At 38.9% G+C, this 21,946-nt stretch overlaps 1 protein-coding gene across 1 annotated transcript in view; it reads left to right on the top strand.

Moving 5' to 3' along the window:
* POC1B (POC1 centriolar protein B) overlaps nt 1-21,946 on the top strand; it is a 104,636-nt gene that overhangs the window by 55,699 nt on the left and 26,991 nt on the right. The window contains exon 10 of the mRNA XM_052640477.1: nt 12,857-12,937. Within this exon, the coding sequence (XP_052496437.1) occupies nt 12,857-12,937 (81 nt within the window). The remainder of the gene's footprint in view (nt 1-12,856; nt 12,938-21,946) is intronic.

The following is a 21,946-nucleotide window of genomic DNA, read 5'->3' as shown; positions in this document are numbered from 1 at the left end:
TCTGTTTGTTGGAAGATTTTTTTATCGCAGTTTCGATTTCAGTGCTTGTGATTGGTCTGTTCATATTTTCTTCTTCTTCCTGGTTGAGTCTTGGAAGGTTTTACTTTCCTAAGAATTTGTCCGCTTCTTCCAGGTTGTCCATTTTATTGGTATATAATAAATAGTCTCTTGTCTGTTATGATCTTTGTATTTCTGGTTGTCTGTTGTAAATCCTCCATTTTCATTTCTAATTTTATTAAGCCATCTTTTTTTCTTGATGAGTCTGGTTAAAGATTTATCCATTTATTTTTTATGTAAAGTTTATCTTTTCAAAGGACAAACTTTTAGTTTTATTATCTTTGCATTTGTTTTATTTTTCTCTATTTCATTTATTTCTGCTCTGATCTTTGTGTTTCTGTCCTTCTACTAACTTTGGAGTTTTTGTTCTTCTTTTTCTAGTTGCTTTAGGTGTAAGGTTAGGTTGTTTATTTGATATTTTTCTTGATTTTTGATGTAGGTTTGTATTGCTATGAACTTCCCTCTTTTTAGCACTGTTTTTACTGCATCCCATAGGTTTTGAGTTGTTGTGTTTTCACTGTCATTTATTTCTAGGTATTTTTTTATTTCCTCTTTGATTTCTTCACTGATTGGCTACTTAAAAACTTACTGTTTAGCCTCCATGTGTTTTTTACAGTTCTTTTTTTTCCTGTAATGGATATCTAATCTTACTGCACTGTGGTCAGAAAAAAGTACAATTTTCTTAAATCTACCAAGGCTTAATTTGTGACCAAAGATGTGATTTATTCTGGAGAATGTTCCCTGTGCACTTGAAAAAAAAGTGTATTCTACAGTTTGGGGATGGAATGTCCTCTAGATATCAATTAGGTCTGTCTGGTCCAATATGTCATTGAGACTTGTTTCCTTATTAATTTTCTTTCTGGATGATATGTCCATTGGTGTGAGTGAGGTGTTTAAGTCTCCCACTATTACTGCGTTATTCTTTCCACTATTATAGTTATCATTTGCCTTGTGTACTGAGATGCTCCTGTGTTGGGAGCATATATATTTATAATTGTTATATTTCCTTCTTGGATTGATCCCTTGATCATTATGTAGTGTCCTTCCTTGTCTCTTGTAATGGTCTTTATTTTAAAGTCTATTTTATCTGATATGAGAATTGCCATACCCACTTTATTTTGATTTCCATTTGCATGGAATATCTTTTTCCAGACCTTCACTTTCAGTCTGTATGTGTCCCTAGGTCTGAAGTGGGTCTCTTGTAGACAGCAGGTATAGGGGTCTTATTTTTGTATCCATTCAGCCAATCTGTGTCTTTTGGTTGGATTGTTTAATCCATTTACATTTAAGGTAATTATTGACATGTATGATCCTACTGTTGTTGTTGTTTAGTCACTAAGTCATGTCCAATTCATTTGTGACCCCATGGACTCCAGCCCAGCGGGCTCCCATCCATGGGATTTCCCAGGTAAGAATACTGGAGTGGATTGCCATAGCCTCCTCCAGCGGATCACCCGACCCAGGAATCAAACCTGCATCTCATGCATTGACAGACGAATTCTTTACCACTGGGCCACCGAGTGCATGAGCCTATCACCATTCATTGTTTGGAGTTTGTTTTTGTAGATCTTTTCTTTCTCTTGTGTTTCCTGTCTAGAGAAGTTCCTTTAGCATTTGTTGTAGAGCTGGTTTGGTGGTGCTGAATTCTTTAAAGTTTCAGTTCAGTTCAGTTCAGTCGCTCAGTCATGTCCAACTCCTTGCGACCCCATGAATCACAGCACGCCAGGCCTCCCTGTCCATCACCAACTCCAGGAGTTCACTCAGACTCACGTCCATCGAGTCAGTGATGCCATCCAGCCATCTCATCCTCTGTCGTCCCTTTCTACTGCCCCCAATCCTTCCCAGCATCAGAGTCTTTTCCAATGAGTCAACTCTTCATATGAGGTGGCCAAAGTACTAGAGTTTCGGCTTTACCATCATTCCTTCCAAAGAAATCCCAGGGCTGATTTCCTTTAGAATGGACAGGTTGAATCTCCTTGCAGTCCAAAGGACTCCCAAGAGTCTTCTCCAACACCACAGTTCAAAAGCATCAATTCTTTGGTGCTCAGCTTTCTTCACAGTCCAACTCTCACATCCATACATGACCATTGGAAAAACCATAGCCTTGACTAGATGGACCTTTGTTGGCAAAGTAATGTCTCTGCTTTTCAATATGCTGTCTAGGTTGGCCATAACTTTTCTTTCAAGGACCAAGTGTCTTTTAATTTCATGGCTGCAGTCACCATCTGCAGTGGTTTTGGAGCCCCCCAAAAATAAAGTCTGACACTGTTTACACTGTTTCCCTATCTATTTCCCATGAAGTGATGGGACCAGATGCCATGATCTTAGTTTTCTGAATGTTGAGCTTTAAACCAACTTTTTCACTCTTCACTTTCACTTTCATCAAGAGGCTTTTAGTTCCTCTTCACTTTCTGCCATAAGGGTGGTGTCATCTGCATATCTGAGGTTATTGAGATTTCTCCTGGCAATCTTGATTCCAGCTTGAGCTTCTTCCAGCCCAGCATTTCTCATGAGTACTCTGCATAGAAGTTAAATAAACAGGGTGACAATATACAGCCTTCACGTACTCCTTTTCCTATTTGGAACCAGTCTATTGTTCCATGTCCAGTTCTAACTGCTGCTTCCTGACCTGCATACAAGTTTCTCAAGAGGCAGGTCAGGTGGTCCGGTATTCCCATCTCTTTCAGAATTTTCCACAGTTTATTGTGATCCACGGCATAGTCAGTAAAGCAGAAATAGATGTTTTTCTGGAACTCTCTTGCTTTTTTGATGATCCAGCAGATGTTGGCAATTTGATCTCTGGTTCCTTTTAAGTTTGCTTACCTGTAAAGATTTGATTTTCCATTGAATCTGAATGTGATCCTTGCTGGGAAGAGTAATCTTGGGTGTAGGGCTTTTCTCCTTTTATCACTTTAAGTATATCCTGCCACTCCTTTCTGGCCTGCAGAGTTTCTATTGAAAGATCACCTGTTAATAACTTTATGGGGATTCCCTTGTATATTATTTGTTGCTTTTTGCTTGCTACTTTTAACATTTTTCTTTGTGGTTAATTTTTGTTAGTTTGATGAATATGTCTTGTCACATTTCTCCTTGGGTTTATCCTGTATAGGATTCTGCATTTCTTGGACTTGATTATTTCTTTTCCTCTCAGGGAAATTTTCACTTATAATCACTTCAAAAATTTTCTCAGACCCTTTTTCTTTTCTTCAACTAGGCCCCCTATAATTCAAATGTTGGTGAGTTTAATATTGTCCTAGAGGTCTCCTAAGACTATTCTCAATTCTTTTCATTCTTTTTTCTTTATTCTGCTCTTCAGTAGTTACTTCTACCATTTTATCTTCCAGCTCGCTTACTTATCTGTTCTTCTGCCTCAGTTATTCTATTAATAATTTCTTCTAGAGTATTTTTGGGCTTCCCAGGTGGCATTAGTGGTGAAGAACCTGCTTGCCAATGCAGGAGACAAAAGAGATGTGAGTTCAGTCCCTGGGTTGGGAAGATCCCCTGGAAGAGGGCATGGTAACCCACTCCAGGATTCTTGCCTGAAAAATCCCATTGACAGAGGAGCCTGGTGGGCTATAATCCATAGGGTTGCCAAGAGTCAGACATGACTGAAGCGACTTAACTACACAGTATTTTTAATTTCAGTAATTGTGTTGTTCATCACTATTTATTTTTTATTTCTTCTAGGTCCTTGCTAAATGTGTTAAGAGAATCTTGCATTTTCTCCATTCCACTTTTGATATTTTTGGATCATGTTTATTATCATTATTCTGAATTCTTTTTCAGGTAGTTTGCTTATTTCCTCTCTGTTTTTGCAGCTCCACTGTCTGTAGGTCTTATGGGTTTTTACCTTGTTCCTTTGACTGTGCAGTATTTCTCTGTCTTTTCACTTTGTGTCATTGTGTTGCAGGTCTCCTGTCCTCAGGCTATAGGGTCATAGCTCTTGCTTGCAGTCTCTGCCCCTGGTGGGTGAGGTTGGTCCAGTGGCTTGTGTAAGCTTTGCGTTGAGAGGGGCTTGTGCCTGCAGTCTGGTCAGTGGAAGTGAGTTTTTGCCTGTTGATGGGCACGGCTGTGTAAGGTGGTATGTTTTGGGGTATCTATGGGCAGCCTGCCTGCTGCTGGTTGGGATTGTGTTCCTGTCTTGCTTATTCTTTGGGTGAGGCACCCAGCACTGGGTGCTGCCGACAGTTGAGTGGTGCTGGGTCTTGAATTTGGATGGAGGCTTTTGTGGGAGTTCTCACTGATAGTACTGCTTGGAGTCAGGAGTACTCTTGTGGTCCCGTGTCCAGGACTCAACACTCCCACCTAGAGGCTAAGGCCCAACTTCTGGTTAGTGAACCAAGACCCCGTAAGCCATTTGTCATGGCAATAAAGGGGATTTAAAAATTTAAAAAAAATGAACTCCAGACAAAAGGTAAAAGCAAAATTAGATAAGCAGAGACAAAAACAAAAGAACACATATACACACACATGAAACTAAAACAGAAAGCAGATTACAAGAGAGCAACCTGACGAACGAAAGAAAGCAAAAGTGAAACCCACCAATTAGAGACAAAACTAAAGCACAAAACAGAAAGCAGAGTGCCAGCTGAGGAACAAAGCAAAGGGAAAAAGACCAAAATGGTAAAAGAAAAAAAAATTCAGAAAAGCAAATGTGAAATAGAAGTATTTATAAAAAAATCTGTATATATTAACACAACATCAACAAAAAGAGCCAAACAAACCCCCAAAAGAAAACAGAAAACAACACAAAATTAAAAAAGACAGTGTAGCAGAAAGCCAAAGTAGAAGTAGAAATATACAAAAGAAGTAAAAAGTATGATTAAAAAAAAGTCCCAAAAGCCTGACTATAAATAATAATAATAATAAAAACAACAACCACAACATCAGAGAAAACGGAAGGAAAAAAACCCTAAAAACTCAGAACCAACAGCAGGAGCCTCTCCCCTACTTCAGCTCCCCTACCCCCAGATGCAGGTCTGGCCCTGTGTGCTCTCCTCCTTCTCCTCCTTTCTTTCATCCTACCCAGTCATGCACAGATCTGTATGGTCCTTTCCTGTGGCCAAGGACTCCTGCTAGTATTCAGCCAGTGTTCTGTGAGAAGTGTTGTGTTTCTAGATGTACTCCTGATGCATCTGTGGAGAGAGATGCACTCCATGTCATCTACTTTTCCACCATCTTGGTTCTCCTGCTTTTATTTCTTTGATAGAAAGAATATATTGTCATTTCTGGCTTATCACATTTTGCTTCAGTTTCTACAATTATAGATGCATTTGTTGATCCCCTGTGATCAAATGCATTCACATCAAGTATATGTGAAACATATTCTCACTTGAGTTTCCTTGTTTTACCCACGCTGATCTTATGGACTCTTGGTGTTTTTCATTCTAGTATTTCTGTAGCTTGGCTGGGCCTCATCAGCAGCGTTGCTGCTGTCCTCTTGTCCATTCAGCCACCTGCCTTTCCAGAGCTACAGGTGACAGAGCTGCAGGCTGAGCCCAGGTCTCCTTACTCTTAATCTAGTGATACTTGCATGATATCACACTGCCTCGGCTCTGGGGACTCAAGCCATTTTCTCTGTGATTTACTCTCAGCCCGTAGGCCACTTAAGAGTGCTCGACTTTCTTTAAGATGTCAACAAGTTCTCTCAGTAGCTCTGCTCTGGCAGTCCAGCCAGAAAGCAGTAAAACTAGCTGGGCTGCTTTGTATGGCTAGGTCAGGATGACCCAGGCCATGCAGAACCATTCTATACCCATATTTTTCACATAGACACTTAAAAATCTATTAAAAGCTGGCTTTTCGTCTTGGAGTTACAGCTCAATTACTTGGTGTAGAATCTTGAACACTGGGACTGAATGATTATGTTTGTTGCCTTGAGAAAGTCAGCCTTCGCGTACAGTTTAAATTTTCTGTAAATACTTGTTGCTCTTGTTTAGTCGCAAAGTCACGTCCAACTCTTTTGTGACCCTGTGATCTGTAGCCCGCCAGGCTCTCCTGTCCGTGGGATTTCCCAGGCAAGAATACTGGAGTGGGTTGCCATTTCCTTCTCCAGGGAGTCTTCCCAACCCAGGGATCAAACCCAGGTCTCTTGCTTGGCAGGTGGATGCTTTACCACTAAGCCACCTGGGAAGCCTGTAAGCACTCATACATATTTACTAAATGGGGATTAAAATAAAGTTTCAGTAGCAATTGTCATCTATCATTTATTTACCAAGAAAATTTTTGAAAATGGCACTTCTGAGAAAGTGAATGTCTGGATACATAATTCAGTTTCTAATACTAGCAGATCAGAGACCAATTCATAGAGTCGTTATCCATTTCTTTTCCTTTTCTTAGTTATGGAAGATGATTGGGGGAACTAATGTTCTGTTTCCCTAAGTGTAACAAGTAATTATGATTTAACACTCTTAAGTATGGCTTGTATATAGGACAGCGACAAGAGCCATGTCCTGAGAGAGTATATAGATTGTACAAAAAGATATTCTTACAACTCCAGTTTGTTTTTATTTTTTATATTTAGCAAAAGGCTTCATTCTTACTAGATGCCCAGTAGTAGTGAGTATTGGACATTTACTACCTATCAGTTACTACCTGAGGACTTTGCATTTATTACCTGCTTAAAACTAAGTATACAGTATGGCTTACATTTGTCAAAATTCAGATTTCATGACATAAAATGCCAGAGACTTTGTGATAAAGGATTCTGCATAAGAACAATGTACGGTTCATTTTTTTCCCATAAAATCTCTTAGAGTAAAGCAAGGGTATAAAGTTTTCTGGACAGAGAACATCTTTAACATTATGAATAAATAATTGTTAAATATCAAATTATTTTTTAAAGGCTTCAACCTAATGTCTATGAATCTCTCATAGAGCTAAAAGGCTGTTACTTTTTAAATGTCACTTAGAATAGTGTGAATCAGAATAGAAGTTGTACTGTGTATTATTTAAGATAAGCAAATTTTACTTTGAAATACTAAATTTGATGGATTAAACTTTTTTTTCAAAGCTTTAGGCAAAGTAATATGTGCCTTTGGAAATAATTGAAAACTAGCAACCCCCCTTTTTTGAGGTCAAAATTCCTCAATTAAAAGAAGAAAAATATATTATTAGAAAATGTGAAATAAATAGCATCTAAATGATCTAATTTCCCCAGCTTCCTCTTTTTTTAGTAACTAGAAGGGTTTGATTTCTGAGTTTGAAGCAACACTGTATTCCTGTGATTTGTATTTTATTGTGTTTTCTATTAGGCTGATTTGAATCACATAATCTCAATCTTCTGAGTGAAATTATTTGATATTTTACAAAAGTCATCCATTTGCCAGTCTTTTTAAAGGCACCACTTGTTTGAAGGTGTGGAATTTTATGGAGTCTTAGACCTTGGGTACCAGCTGACTACACATAAAAATTACTAATTCCTACACAGTTAGAGCAGAGAAGGCAATGGCACCCCACTCCAGTACTCTTGCCTGGAAAATCCCATGGGCGGAAGAGCCTGGTGGGCTGCAGTCCATAGGGTCGCGAAGAGTCGGACACGACTGAGCGACTTTACTTTCATGCATTGGAGAAGGAAATGGCAACCCAGTCCAGTGTTCTTGCCTGGAGAATCCCAGGGACGGGGGAGCCTTGGTGGGCTGCCGTCTATGGGGTCGCACAGAGTCGGGCACGACTGAAGCGACTTAGCAGCAACACGGTTAGAGAGGGCGATGGGCAGATTGCTTTTAAAATAAATGAGAGATGTAGGTCACATGAAAGAAGGCAGAAAGCATAAAATCTTCTTCTTCACTGTGTCAGAGCCCTCCTCTGTCCTTTCTGCTCATCTAACTGCAGAGCCTTTGTTAATGCTCCTGGCCTGGGCACACTGTCTTATTTAAAACATAAGACAACTTCTTTCTTTTCTAATACAAGGTATTTTAACCCTGTCCACATTGTGCAATGGCACATCACTAATTCACACTGACTTCATCTTTTTCAGACTGTCACGAGCTGGGCTACATAGTCCAAACCCCCAGACAAAACCAAACTTTCCTTCTCGAAGGAGGAACTAACTTAAAGTGTGTGCCTGACACTTTTCTCCCCCACCTTTTTGCACATTTTGATGGGAAGACATAGAGACATTCTAAAGGATGGCGGTAGATCTTGGAGACTGGCTTCAAAACAGCTATTCTAGGAGTGTTGCGGGATATTATTGTAAGAAGGGTTGGTAGTGGTGGTGTTCACTCTCTAAGTCACATCCAACTCTTTGCAGCCCTATGAACTGCAGCACGCCAGGCTCCTCTGTCCTCTACTATCTCCCAGAGTTTGCTCGAATCGATGTCCAGTAAGAAGGGGTTCAGTTCAGTTCAGTTCAGTTCAGTCCAGTCGCTCAGTCGTGTCCGACTCTTTGCGACCCCATGAATCGCAGCACGCCAGGCCTCCCTGTTCATCACCATCTCCCGGAGTTCACTCAGACTCACATCCATCGAGTCGGTGATGCCATCCAGCCATCTCATTCTCTGTCGTCCCCTTCTCCTCCTGCCTCCAATCCCTCCCAGCATCAGAGTCTTTTCCAGTGAGTCAACTCTTTGCATGAGGTGGCTAAAGTCCTGGAGTTTCAGCTTTAGCATCATTCCTTCCAAAGAAATCCCAGGGTTGATCTCCTTCAGAATGGACTGGTTGGATCTCCTTGCAGTCCAAGGGACTCTCAAGAGTCTTCTCCAACACCACAGTTCAAAAGCATCAATTCTTCGGTGCTCAGCCTTCTTCACAGTCCAACTCTCACATCCATACATTAACACAGGAAAAACCATAGCCTTGAAGTTAATTAAAAAGATTTTGTCAATAATTGTTTTTTTGGTTTCTGATTTCATAATGGCCATTTGAAGTTACCTTAATCACCACATTGCATAGCAAATTCTGTATGATATTGAGCAGGAAGGAAAACTTCGTTTAAGTTTAACCAAATAGCTATATAAAGATATTGTGTGGTAGTCTGGCCACGATTCATAGTTGAAAACTACAACTGATCAATTTATGACTTGGAGTCTGAGATTGAGTTTTTATTTCAACCTTCTATTAAGGCTGAAACATTGTGTCATTAATTTATGGTTAATAAAACTGACCTCCTCTACCAATTTTGTATTTCAGTTCTAGGTGTGGTATATGTATTGTTTTGTACCTCTGAAAATGTTCTTTAGAGATTATCAATGATAATAATATCTAACACATGCAACATTATTCTAATTGCCTTACATAAACTGTCATTCAGTCTTCCTAAAAACTATAAAGTAAGCACCATTTGTATTCCATGAGAAATTGAGGTCCATGTAAGTTAAACCTTAGAGCTAGCAAGCAGCAACATGAGAATTGCAACCAGTCACTCTGGTTCCATTCTGTACCTTTAACTATTTTCATACAGTGGTTCAATAGAATCGAGATTTAATTTCGTCCTGTTAACAAATACTGGACCTCATAGTAGCTTTAGATTATGCAACAGTGGACAGGATGGACGTGTTTCTTGCTCTTCAGAATCTTTTAGCTCATGAGCGCCTCACTGTCCAGAACCTCGGCATGGGATGAAATCTGTGAGGGCACCTGTATTAATCCTCCATCATGCATGAATCCCTTGTTCGATGATGGAAAACTCAGCCTCTCATGAGGCAGCTGATTCCCATTTCAAGGCAACTGTAGTTATTGAAACGGTATTTCCTTTAATAAAAATGGAGGGCTAGAAGGTGCTGTTAATATTCACGGAGATTAGCTTGCAAAGAACTTAACTGTAAGTGTCACTGTCTCAGCATATTTTCTTTGTGGAGAAGACTGTAAACTTTTACTTAGTGAGACTTTCCTGCTTCACTTAATGAATGTGGCAGCAACTTGTAGCACGATACAGTAAAATATTGTTATAGCAAGAATTTCCCAGCTCGTAGAAGCTCAAGGATTTCTCTATGAGAGACGCTGGTCGTTTCCGTATGATTTCATCTTTTGGAGCAGTTCTTGTTTCAGATGGCAAAAGCAGATTGAATTTTTCATTGGTAAACAATTTCATATCTACACTAGGTGGCAGTAGATAAAAGAAAATAAGGTGTCTGCAAGCACTTTCTGGACAGCTAGCTCACTGTTGAAAGGAAAGCAGGTCGGCCTCGGGTTTCTTTGCCTCAACTCTGGACCCAGAGCTGACGGGAGGGAAGCTGTGTGTTCTGCTCTGTGCAATGGCCAGAAAAAACCTAGGCAAATAGATGGTCTTGTATGGTTCTGATTCTTTCTTTATTGCAGTATAGGGATTGTTGGGTGTGTACCCCTCTGCCTGTAACACAAGTGGCTGGATAAATGTAAATACTTCATGTTTCCAAAGCTTCAGCTGTACTGATCAAACATGATACTGCTTTTGAAATCATTCCACTCCTCTTAACCACGGGTTCAGCCCCTATTCCCACAGCCCCTGACTGCTGCAGTGTTCTCACTGTTATATCCCTACTTTATTCTGGATACTGTACGTGTTCCCGCCAGCATAATCTTTCTAATGTGCATTTTGGCCTCCAGTTCTTCTGTGCCTCCCCAGAAGCCTTCACCCCACACAATCTGACCCTTGCCACCCTCTCTGGTGGCCACCTTGTGCAACAGTTTGTGTCAGCATTCTGCCTCTATGCTCGGGGAGGCTCATAACCTCATCTCCGGCCCTCTCTCTCTGCTTTTGTTTTCGTAACTTCTCTAAAGAAATAATCTTAAACTCTCTCTGCTCCATGGGAAGCCTTTCTCAGTCAACAGTCCCTTCCTGAGGTTCACCAGTACACTCACTGTTGGTAGCATTTGATACCAAGTTCTGCTATCTTTAGGGGGCTTCCCTTGTAGCTCAGCTGGTAAAGAATCTGGCCTGGAGAATTCCATGGACTGTATAGTCCATGGGGTTGCAAAGAGTCAGACACGACTGAGTGACTTTCACTTCACTTCGCTTCTGCTATCTTCGTTGCCCTTTGTTTACTTCTTTATATTCATAGTTTAGTGTAAATAATTAGTGACCTTGTGGTTTCTTTCCTTTTTTTTCCCAAATTCTGAAATAATCTTCCTCCAAAGTAGTCACCACTCTATTATTCCCTTGCTTTTCTTTTAAATTTTACTATATATGTTTGAATCAATAATTAGATATTATTTCATTTTGGATAGTTCTAAACTTTATATAATGGAATCATACTATGTATATTTGTATATAACCTGCTTTTTTATTTGACATTAAAATCCTGAGATTTGTTTGTATGGATTCTGAATTCATGCTTTCACATGTTGTTATGCATAGTTGTATTTCATTCATTTTCACTGCTGTATAAGATTCCAATGAATTTAAGACAGTAATTCCCATGATTATGTATCTGTTCTACTGTTGATAAACACTTGGGGATTTCTGATTGTGGTTTGTTTCTTGAATTTATTTATTGTATTGACAATTGATTTACAATGTAGTGTTAGTTTCTCCAAGATTGTGGTTCCTGTTTTTGCCATTACAAAAAATGTTCTATAAACAGGGTCAGCACATCACTGAGCTTTCTAGCTTTTGTAATCTGATAGGTCTTAAGTGGGATTTTGCTTTACTCTTCCCTTTTCTAATTACTACTAATGTTTCTGAAAATCTCTTCATAGTCTAGATATCTGTTAGGCTTCCTGTGATGTTTTCTTAGGACTTCTGTTCTTTTCACATTGATTTGTAGGTTTTTCCTATATATTTTCTTTCTTTTTTTTCCCCTATATATTTTAGATATTTGTCCTTTTCCAGTTCCAAACATAACATCTCCTCCTGTTCATTATCTGATTGATAACCTTATGGTATCCACTGTGAAACAGAAATGCTTAATATTGGTGTAAACAAGATGGACCCATTTTTAATTTTTTCGGCCTTATGGCTTTACTTTTGCAGCTTTAGTTTAAGATATCCTTCTCTACCCCATGTCAGAAAGATATTTTTACACATTTACTCCTATTAACTTTGAAGTTTTAACATACCATTTAGGTTTATAAATTATCTGCTGTCCATCTTTTATGTAGTGTTAGGGATCTATTTAGTGAGCCTGCTTCTCAGGTACAAGTCATCCTTCCTCTACCAATTTGTGGCACCATTTCTATTTTGTATTTGTTTTCCATTTATACAGGGCTTTGCTTCTGAGCTGTTTATGGTATAACTTTCAATAATCTTCTCTAATATCTTTACATGAATTTTATTTTTCCATAAAGGTCTTATGCATCTTGGTTTTTCTCTGATGTATTTTAAAATTTTTATAGTGTTATAAATTATGATTTTTTAAAATTTGCATTTTCTGTGTACTAAAGTGCAGACATGTCATTGATTTTATATATCAATTTTGGATCTAGTAAACTCTTGTTAGTTTTAATGATTTAGTGGTAGATTCTTTTGTGATTTCTTTGTAGATAATTATATATGAATAACGAATTTTATTTCTTCTGTTCCAATTCCTACATCTTAATGCTTTTATTTCCTTTTCTTGTCTTACTGAACTGGCTAGGATTTTTTTCTGCATCTTTTAAGGTGGGTCATTTATTTTATTTTTAATAGCCCTTCCTAGGTGAATCCCATTGATTTTCAAATGTAAAAGCAACTTTTTATTCCTGGGATAAATTCAACTTGGTCACAATGATCTTTTCTTATATACTGATAGATTTGCTAGGCTAATATTTAAAATTTTTCTATCCATGCTAATATACAAATATATTTTAGAATATATTAGGAAATACCCTCTAGATTGTTACAAATGGCATCCAATTTCTTATGGTATAAAAATCTAATATTAGCCTTTTTAATGTACATATGCAGATTAATCCAAAGCTTGATGTAATCGATTTGCAGACCTCCACTCCCCCTGTTGTGGACATCCTTTCTTTTGATTCTACCACAGTAAGTTTCCTTTGGCATTTAAGTGGTATTTAATTGTTTGGCATAATCCATTTTCCTTAAAAAGTATGTGGGAGAAAAGATTATAAAATTGACTAAGTAGGTAACAGTTTAGAAAAAACCTTATATGAAAAGTCAACTTACAATGTGTCTAAATTGCCACCAGGGGGAGCAGTACCAGTTTCCAGAAAAGTAGTTTGAGGACCCTGAGGGCAGGAGAATCCATGCTGTCTCATCTCCTGTTAAGGTAGTCCATGTGACATTTCACATGCTGTTAGAGAACAGATTTCCTTTTTTGCTAATTGCCTTTCAGAGGTGCTAAACTTACTTCTCTTCTCCTTAGAAGCTGTAAGAAAAGTAGTCCTTTTCCTTTGTTCATCTCTCTTGATGGATAATCCAAAAATTAAGGTGTATTTGCATACATACAATTTATCAGTGTATCTGAAGTCTTAAAAAATTGAGAGTTTTAGCCTTTCAATTTGAGTGTGCTTAATCTTTGCAAGGCAGATCATTTCTGCCATCAATTCTATTAGAGCAAAACTAGTCCTAAAAACAAATGGGAGGAATGGCATGGTCTTTGGCAACACTACTGAAATAGTATCAGTATAGTTAAATATTTGGGCTAAATTATTCATATGTGGCCAAAAAAAAAAAAAAAAGGCAAGAAAAACCCTTGACATTACAACATTATAAACTTTCCAGTAGATCTCAAGAATTGTATTTATTGTAGAGGAATTCTGCAGAGAACTAGTCTATCCTGAGTCTATCCTGTGTCAGAAAGAAGTCTGCTTAGTAAAGGGTCTTTTAAGGGTGAATTCCATGCAGAAAGACTCCCAGATCAGTCATAAGAAGTTCCAGAGACAGGAAATCAGCTGGAGGGTCAACCTAGGGGCTGGTTGTCAAAGAGAATCCCAAGAATTGTTGGTAAGTTTCCAGGTAGTGCTAGTGGTAAAGAACCCACCTGTCAGTGCAGGACACATAAGAGATGTGGGTTCAGTCCCTGGGTTGGGAAGATCCCCCGGAGGAGGAAATGACAGCCCACTCCAGTACTCTTGCCTGGAGAATTCCATGGACAGAGGAGCTTGATTGGGCTCTATAGGGTCTATAGGGTCACAAAGAGTGGGACACAACTGAAGTGACTTAGCACGCATGCACTTAGGACCTCAATCAGGTTTGTGGTCTTATCTCTTACAATGTTTATGTTTATAAAATAAACCTGTGAGCATTCCTGCATTAAGTTATGTATGAGATTAAAAATTAACTAGACATCAAATTCTTGCCACAGTGCTTAGCTTATGGTAGGTACTCAGTACATTTGTGTTCAATGAATTACTCAAAAGGCCTACTGTTGAAATTTATAAATTCTGATGAGTTGAGTTTTTGCCCCAGTAGTAAGAAGAGCAAAAGATAGGTGGCTTTTGAGATGTGCTGCCTTCTTGTGAGGTAGTTGGTAGACTAAAATTGGATATTTCTGTCCTAGAAGATACAAGTGGAGAAGGCAATGGCAACCCACTCCAGTACTCTTGCCTGGAAAATCCCATGGCCAGAAGAGCCTAGTAGGCTGCAGTCCATGGGGTCGCTAGGAGTTGGACACTACTAAGCAACTTCACTTTCACTTTTCACTTTCATGCATTGGAGAAGGAAATGGCAACCCACTCCAGTGTTCTTGCCTGGAAAATCCCAGGGACGGGGGAGCCTGGTGGGCTGGCGTCTCTGGGGTCACACAGAGTCGGACATGACTGAAGCGACTTAGCAGCAGTAGCAGCAGCAGAAGATACAAGAGATCATCAAAAGTCTTTGGTCTGAACTTTGAGACTCACTCTCCTTGCCAGTACCCTTCAAACTTTGCAAAGCCTCATGACCTGAGGAATCCTGGTGTTCTCGATAGTATGCTATGGAGGTGCGCATAAATGCCAGCTAGCAAGTGATAGCAGGCTGGCTGTCCCCGGATGGTGTTGCAGAAGCATCAAAGTCAAGTGTCTACATTATAACTCAGGAATGCCAGGGCTTCCCTGGTGGCTCAGATGGGTAAAGAATCTGCCTGTGTTGCAGACCTGGGTTTGATCCCTGGATCAGGAAGATGCCCTGGAGAAGACAATGGCTACCCACTCCGGTATTCTTGCCTGGAGAATCCCATGGACAGAGGAGCCCAGTGGGCTACAGTCCATGGGATCACAAAGAGTCAGACACGGCTAAGCAACTGACTGAGGAATACAGAGTAGGTAGGACCTCAAGAAGACAATTCTTTTTTTTTTTTTTTCCAAATTGAAGTGTAGTTGATTTATGATGTTGTGTTAATTTCTGCTGTACAGCAAAGTAATTCAGTTATACACATATATACATTTTAAAAATATTCTTTTCCATCATGGTTTATCACAGAGAGGATAGTTTCTGTTTTACACAGAAACCTGTGTTTTTATCTTTTTATTTTATCCACCCTATACACAATAGTTTGCATCTGCTAACCCCAACCTCCCAATCCATCTCCTTGCCTTGGCCATCACAAGTCTTGTTCTCTATAGGCAAGATAATGTTTATAATAAACATGTAGTGGTGTTTGCAGTTGTGTTACAAAACAGTATAAATAAGACTGAAGAGTGCACTTGTTATCTGCATAAGGGATAATGTTAGATTGAATCATATGATGTTGCCATTTGTAGGCAACAGCAATCTAATATCTGTGATTTCCCATGGTTCAGCCCAACATACAAGTCTTAAAAGGAAGATTCCACTGTTACTTTGAGTTGTGTGCTCGATGCTATGTAAAAATAAAATAAACAAGAAAACAGAAAACAAAAACTCACTTGTTATAAATTGGATTGGAATTAAGCTAATGAGATCCTACCTAAAATCTGGAAGATAGCTGCTGGTCTCCCAGCAAGACAAAGAATCCTGATTTTATTTCTCTTACTAACATTTTCTGAAGACACAGATGCTCATGAAGCATTTAGATTTTTATACAGAGTATCTTTAAAGAGCTTTCCTTTAAATTTTCAGTGTATCTTTCTTTTAGCTTATTGATAGATAAGAGGTTAGAAAACTAAAGTGAAATCACTTTAATTGTTTGCCTTTCCATTAAGTGGTATGTGTTAGTCGCTCAGTTGTATCCAACTCTTTGCGATCCCATGAACTCGATACCATCCCATGGACTGTAGCCCACCAGGCTCTTCTGTTCGTGGAATTCTCCAGGCAAGAATACTGGAGTGGGTTGCCATTCCCTTCTCCAGGGGATCTTCCCAACACAGGGATTGAACCTGGGTCTTCTGCATTGCAGGCAGATTCTTTACCATCTGAGTTACCAGGGAAGCCCACTAATTTCGCGGTAAATATTTCTTAATCTGTCATCTCCTCTACGTATTGGCTGCTGTTCTTTTACTTCTGCACAACAAGCATAATTGTAAAGGATATTTGTTTCTATTCTGGCATAAAGCACTAGTGTGGTGTGAACTTTGCATGTGATTATAATTTAAAAACCCAGAGAAATGTTGGAAGCAAAAAAAGCAGTATTTAAAGGTGGGTTTTGTTATTGTGGTTACTATTTATTTTGGAGATTTGTTTAGTTTTTGCAGACTGGAAGAACATTTCTTTAGAAATTCATTTTCATCAGGATGAGATATAAAAAGATTACTGTTTAAAACTTAATTTGTGAAATTTATTAATAGGATAAAAGCAGACTTTTTATGATATAAGAAATAATTGGCTCTGTTCCTGTTTTGACTTGATTTAATATTACATTCAGGCAGATTTCTAGATCTTAGTGTATTGATATCTGTGCTCTGATGCCTTCTTACAACAGAGAAGAAATTATGGGATACAGTGTAACAGCTGGTATCTTTGTGGCTTGCACTTGTGTCTCTAATGCCAGGCAGGAAATTTGATACAATATTTCAGGATCAAAATAAGCTGTTCCCAATCTGCATCTTTAAAGCTTTGTTGATTAAAAAAAAAAAATGTTTCTGTAAAGGCTGTCACATAGACATAGTTTAAAAATGATCTCAAACTTCTGAATCTTAATCTAATTACATTGTCACTTGTTAAATACTGATCTTCTGAAGATTATTTAGTTCAAGATTCTCATTGTGTATTTTAATGTTTTCATTTATTCTTTTAGAAATAGACCAAGATTTTGTCATCAAAATTGTACAGAGCCATTTAACATTAGATTGACATGTGGTGTGGCTACATCCTCAGCCCCTCTCCTCACTAGGCAAGCAAGACAGGGATTTCTCTGTTGTTGTTGTCCAGTCACTCAGTTATGTCCAACTCTGTGACCCCTTGGACTGCAGCACACAAGGCTTCCCTGTCCTTCACCATCTCCTGGAGTTTGCTCAAACTTATGTGCACTGAATTGGTGATGCCATCCATACCTCTCATCCTGTCACCCCCTTCTCCTCTTGCCTTCAATCTTTCCTAGCATCAGGATCTTTTCCAATGAGTCAGCTCTTCGCATCAGGTGGCCAAAGTATTGGAGCTTCAGCATCAGTCCTTGCAATGAATATTTAGAGTTGATTTCCTTTAAGATTGACTGGTTTGATCTCCTTGCTGTCCAAGGGACTCTCAAGAGTCTTTTCTGGCACCACAGTTTGAAAGCATCAGTTCTTTGGTGCTCAGCCTTCTTTATGGTCCAGATCTCACATCCATACATGACTACTGGAAAAACCATAGCTTTGACTATATGGACCTTTCTGCCAAAGTGATGTCTCGCTGTAAAAAAAAAAAACAAAAACAAGAACTACATTTTTATTTTACTTTATTTATTTGGCTGTGAAATGCAACATACGGGATTCTAGTTCTCTAATCAAGGATTGAACTCACACCCCCTGCATTAGAAGCTCAAAGTCCCAGCCACTGACCTGCCAGGGAAGCCCAATGTCTCTGGTTTTTAATATGCTGTTTAGGTTTGTCATAGCTTTGCTTTCAAGGAGCAATTGTCTATATAAAGTGGCATTTCTTAAAAATACTAAGCAAAATTTACTTCAAATACTAAGATTACTAAAATTGTTATTTTTAGATGAACTACATTCCTAGGTTTTGATGTATTTTGTTATTATTTTTCCAGCAAATGACCACAATAGAATTGTCAATCTTGCTCATGTTCCATTGATTGACCATCAAAATAATGGACTCTTCTCAGAGAACTGCATTTCTCCTTTTTACTCTGGGAACTGTACAGAGTATGAATGTAATATATATGTCTTTCTTTAGAATTAGGGACAGTTTCCAGGTTAAATTTATTTAAATAACTGAGAATTGACAATTGCATTACAGGAGAAAATCAGAGTCTACAGTCTCTTTTTTTTGCTCCATCAGTCAAAATATTTAAAGCCAAACTGCATGGAGGCATCACATGATATCCTGAAGACAGGATGTCAAGGTTTCTGCCTGACCTCAAGAAACTTATAACCTAGGTAGAGAGAAAACACAGTATAAGTGTCAGTTTCAAAATACTAGATGCCAAGAGTGCATGCTAAGTTGCTTTAGTTGTGTCCAACTCTTTATGACCTATGGACTGTAGCCCACTAGGCTCCTCTGTCCTTGGTATTCTTCAGGCAAGAATACTGGATTGGGTTGCCATGCCCTCCTCCAGAGGATCTTCGCGACCCAGGGATTGAACCCGCGTCTCTTCCATCTCCTACATTGTCAGGCAGGTTCTTTACCAGTAGTGCCACCTGGGAAGTCCAAATGCCACGGGTATATGATTGTCAAATGAAAGATTATTAACAGAAGGATTCAGGAAAAGGTCATGAATGGGCTAGAGGAAAGAAGACGTCTCTTAAAGAAAAAAAAAAAAAAACCTTTGACCGGGTCTTGACCTGAGTGGAGATAGGTAGAATTTTGATAGGGACGTTCCAGGTGGGGAGAGCAAGGTATAAGTAGGTGCCTCAGAAGTGACTGAAAATGTGATACGTACCACGGTAAGGAAAGGGCATCCGTCTCATCTGGAGTCTCTGACATTGCCTAACTCACGGGCTGGCAGATGTGGGAGAATGCCAAGAGCATACCTGCCCGCACAGAGTTTTAGCTCTCAATCCACACTTCCTGAGTAACCAAAGGTGCCTGTACCAGGGAAGCCTGCGTTATATTCCAGAGGGGGAGAAAAGCAATTCACAGATTTAAAAAATAGACCATGTAGTATAGTAGACAGAAACAGTGCAAAGGTGTAGATAGCCCTGAACTCACGGAGGAAGAGGGGTGCGTTGAGATAGTGTGCTCAGGACAGGAGTCACGGGAAAGGTGAGGTTTGTGGAAGGAACTGAAGGAATGAAGTGAACAGATCAGAAGCATATGTGGGGAGGCACTCCAGGCCAGTGGGCGCAGTGATAGAAGGCCAGACTGAGAGTAAGGAGGATCCACCACCCGGGGGTGGGCTTCCTTCAGAGAAAGAGGCATGACTGACAGGTGTGTAACAGCTTCACTCTGGCCAGTATGCTGAGAATCAGCTGGCGAAGGTGGTGGTGGTGGTGTTTAGTAGCTCAGTCGGGTCCGACTCTTTGCAACCCCATGGACTGCAGCACGCCAGCCTTCCCTGTCTCCTGGAGTTTGCTTAAACTCATGTCCATTGAGTCGGTGATGCCATCCAACCATCTCATCCTCTGTCTCCCCCTTCTTCTCTTTGCCCTCAATCTTTCCCAGCATTACGGTCTTTTTCAGTGAGTCAGCTCTTCACATCAGGTGGCCAAAGTACTGGGAAAAGGAAGTGGAGGAGAGCAAAGAGACCAGTTTGGAAGCTTATGAAATGATCAGACAGGAAGCAGTAGTTGCTTGATCCAGAGTGCAGAGGAGGTGGTTTTAAGTGATCTGATTCTGAATGTATTGATATTTTGAAGGCAGAGCCAAGAGGATTTCCTGACAGATTGGATGTCAGCTGTGGGATTCCCTATCTCCTGTCTCCAGGGATAGTAAGGTGCAGCCCTGAGTAATCTCCGGGTGGCCGAGATTATCTCCCGGTTCAGCATCATTTTACCAGCGGAGCTGCTGAGAGAAAAAAGACCTTTGATTTTCCTATCTTCTTTTCTGGGATCAAGAAAGTGGTCAGCTGAATCAAAGCAAGAGATACTGTACTGTTTCTCTGACTTGGAGGACAATGGCGAAACATTCTCTTCCTTCCAAGGTGTCCTTTAGATTTGCATTTTTTAGCAAAGTTCATTGATTTCCCCTTCTGGAAAGATGGTCACATCAGCCTACTTTTATTTATTTATTTTTTTAAAATATTTATTTATCTGGCTGCATAGAGTCTTAGTTGTGGCATGTGGGAACTAGTTCCCTGACCAGGGATCAAACCCAGCCCCCCTGTATCTTGAGCACAGAGTTTTAGCCACTGAACCACCAGGGAATTCCCCAGCCTACTTTTAGGAAGAAAAAAAGTTAATCCAGTTTCATGGAGGTTGTCATATGGTACATGCTATCTGAAAAATACTGATGTATTGACAAAATGAAAGGACAGACAAAGAGTAAACTTGCCAATGCAGAGAGGATATCTCCATGGATGTTGTGGCAACAGTTCATCCTGGTTACCGGACAACATTGCATAACTAGTTCAGAGTTATTCCAGTTCCTAACTGCTTATGTAAGCAAAGATTTGGAAAGACTTATTTGAAAGAATAGTGTATGCAAACCTAAAAGTCTCAAAACTAAAATTTGTAATTTGGAAAGTGTAAATTGGCAATATGCAACGTTTTGTCCCCAAATACCCCATTTACCTTTCCAGGAAAACCAGTAAAAATCATGTTGCACAAAGCTTCTGCTTACACTGCTTTTCTGTATGATAACATTCCTGGCTTATCATATTTAATAGCTTCTAAAGTTGGGGGTAGGTGAAGTTCTTTTTTAAGTGTTTAAACTTTGCAATAGTTTGTAAGGTAGCATTTGACTTGTTAGTTTAGTGCATATGATTTCCAAAACTAGATAAGTTTGTATATTTCTTGTTGGTACTTACTAAGCTTTAGGAGAAGGCATTTTTATGGGATCTTTAGGCACTGGTTCAGTGGCCCTCAATATTTTTCTCCTGCCCCCACTCTTAAGTGTTTGAAAGAAAATGAACATAAGCATTTGTAAAACCCAGCTCTGGACTTGACACAGAGGTGCTTTCCACAATTTAGCCTCATGTTATTAAGACATTTAGTCTTAATTTCAAATGATAGTGAATATGTCAAGTGAGATACAGTAATACTTTTTTTTTTTAATTCAGTGTCTCAAAAAGTTGTGTAACTATTAGATATTAGGGGTAAAACTTGAGTTCTTATCAGAGTTGAGAAATAATTTTAAAACCTCACTCTTTGAAACTAAAAGAAATAAAGTAAATTGTCAAAGCATTAAAAAAAAAAGTCACACATAGTAACTAACAGAAGTAAATAAAAAATACAGTTCCATAAATCTCTTACCCTTTAGAATAGAAAACTTTTTTTTTTTTTTCAGATACAAGTTATTTTAGAGAAAACATTAGAGAGAATGAGACTGTTTTCAAGTTAGTTTTCCTTGCTTGGGTACATCATGACCCATATGTTATAAGAACTACCAACAGTTGTAAATGAGATAACTGACCTTTAAAAAAAAATGTGTTTGGGGATTATGGAAAAAAGCAACCAACTAAAACTTCTTAGTCTGTTAAAGGAACGTGGCTTTTTTAAAAAGCTGATTAATAAGTACCACTGTAAAGAGAGAATAATAGTGTGGGTCAGAGGCTTTTTTTTTCCTCCAGATAAAATGTACTTTTTGATCAAAATCATAATAATCATAAGTCCCTAAGTGTTTAACTTAGCTGTCTGTTAAGGATTTACTAATTTGAGCTTCACTCCCTTCAAGTTTCAAGGTCACAGAGAAAGAAAGCTTACATTGTGTTTCCTTTCACCAAAAATTTTATACTAATTAAAATTTTAGGCTTAGTCCTAGTTAAAAATTTGTGCAATAAAACTGGTCTTTATAACCTGTTGACAAAAGTGGTTTAGGACTTAAACTTTTCTATATGAAATGGAGAGACAGAGAATTTACAGAAGGATTTTATAAAACTTGCTC

This window comes from Budorcas taxicolor, chromosome 5 (genome assembly GCF_023091745.1).
Source record: "Budorcas taxicolor isolate Tak-1 chromosome 5, Takin1.1, whole genome shotgun sequence".
Taxonomy (NCBI): domain Eukaryota; kingdom Metazoa; phylum Chordata; class Mammalia; order Artiodactyla; family Bovidae; genus Budorcas; species Budorcas taxicolor.
The sequence above is the reverse complement of the archived record's forward strand: the minus strand, read 5'-3'. Positions and strand labels throughout refer to the sequence as shown.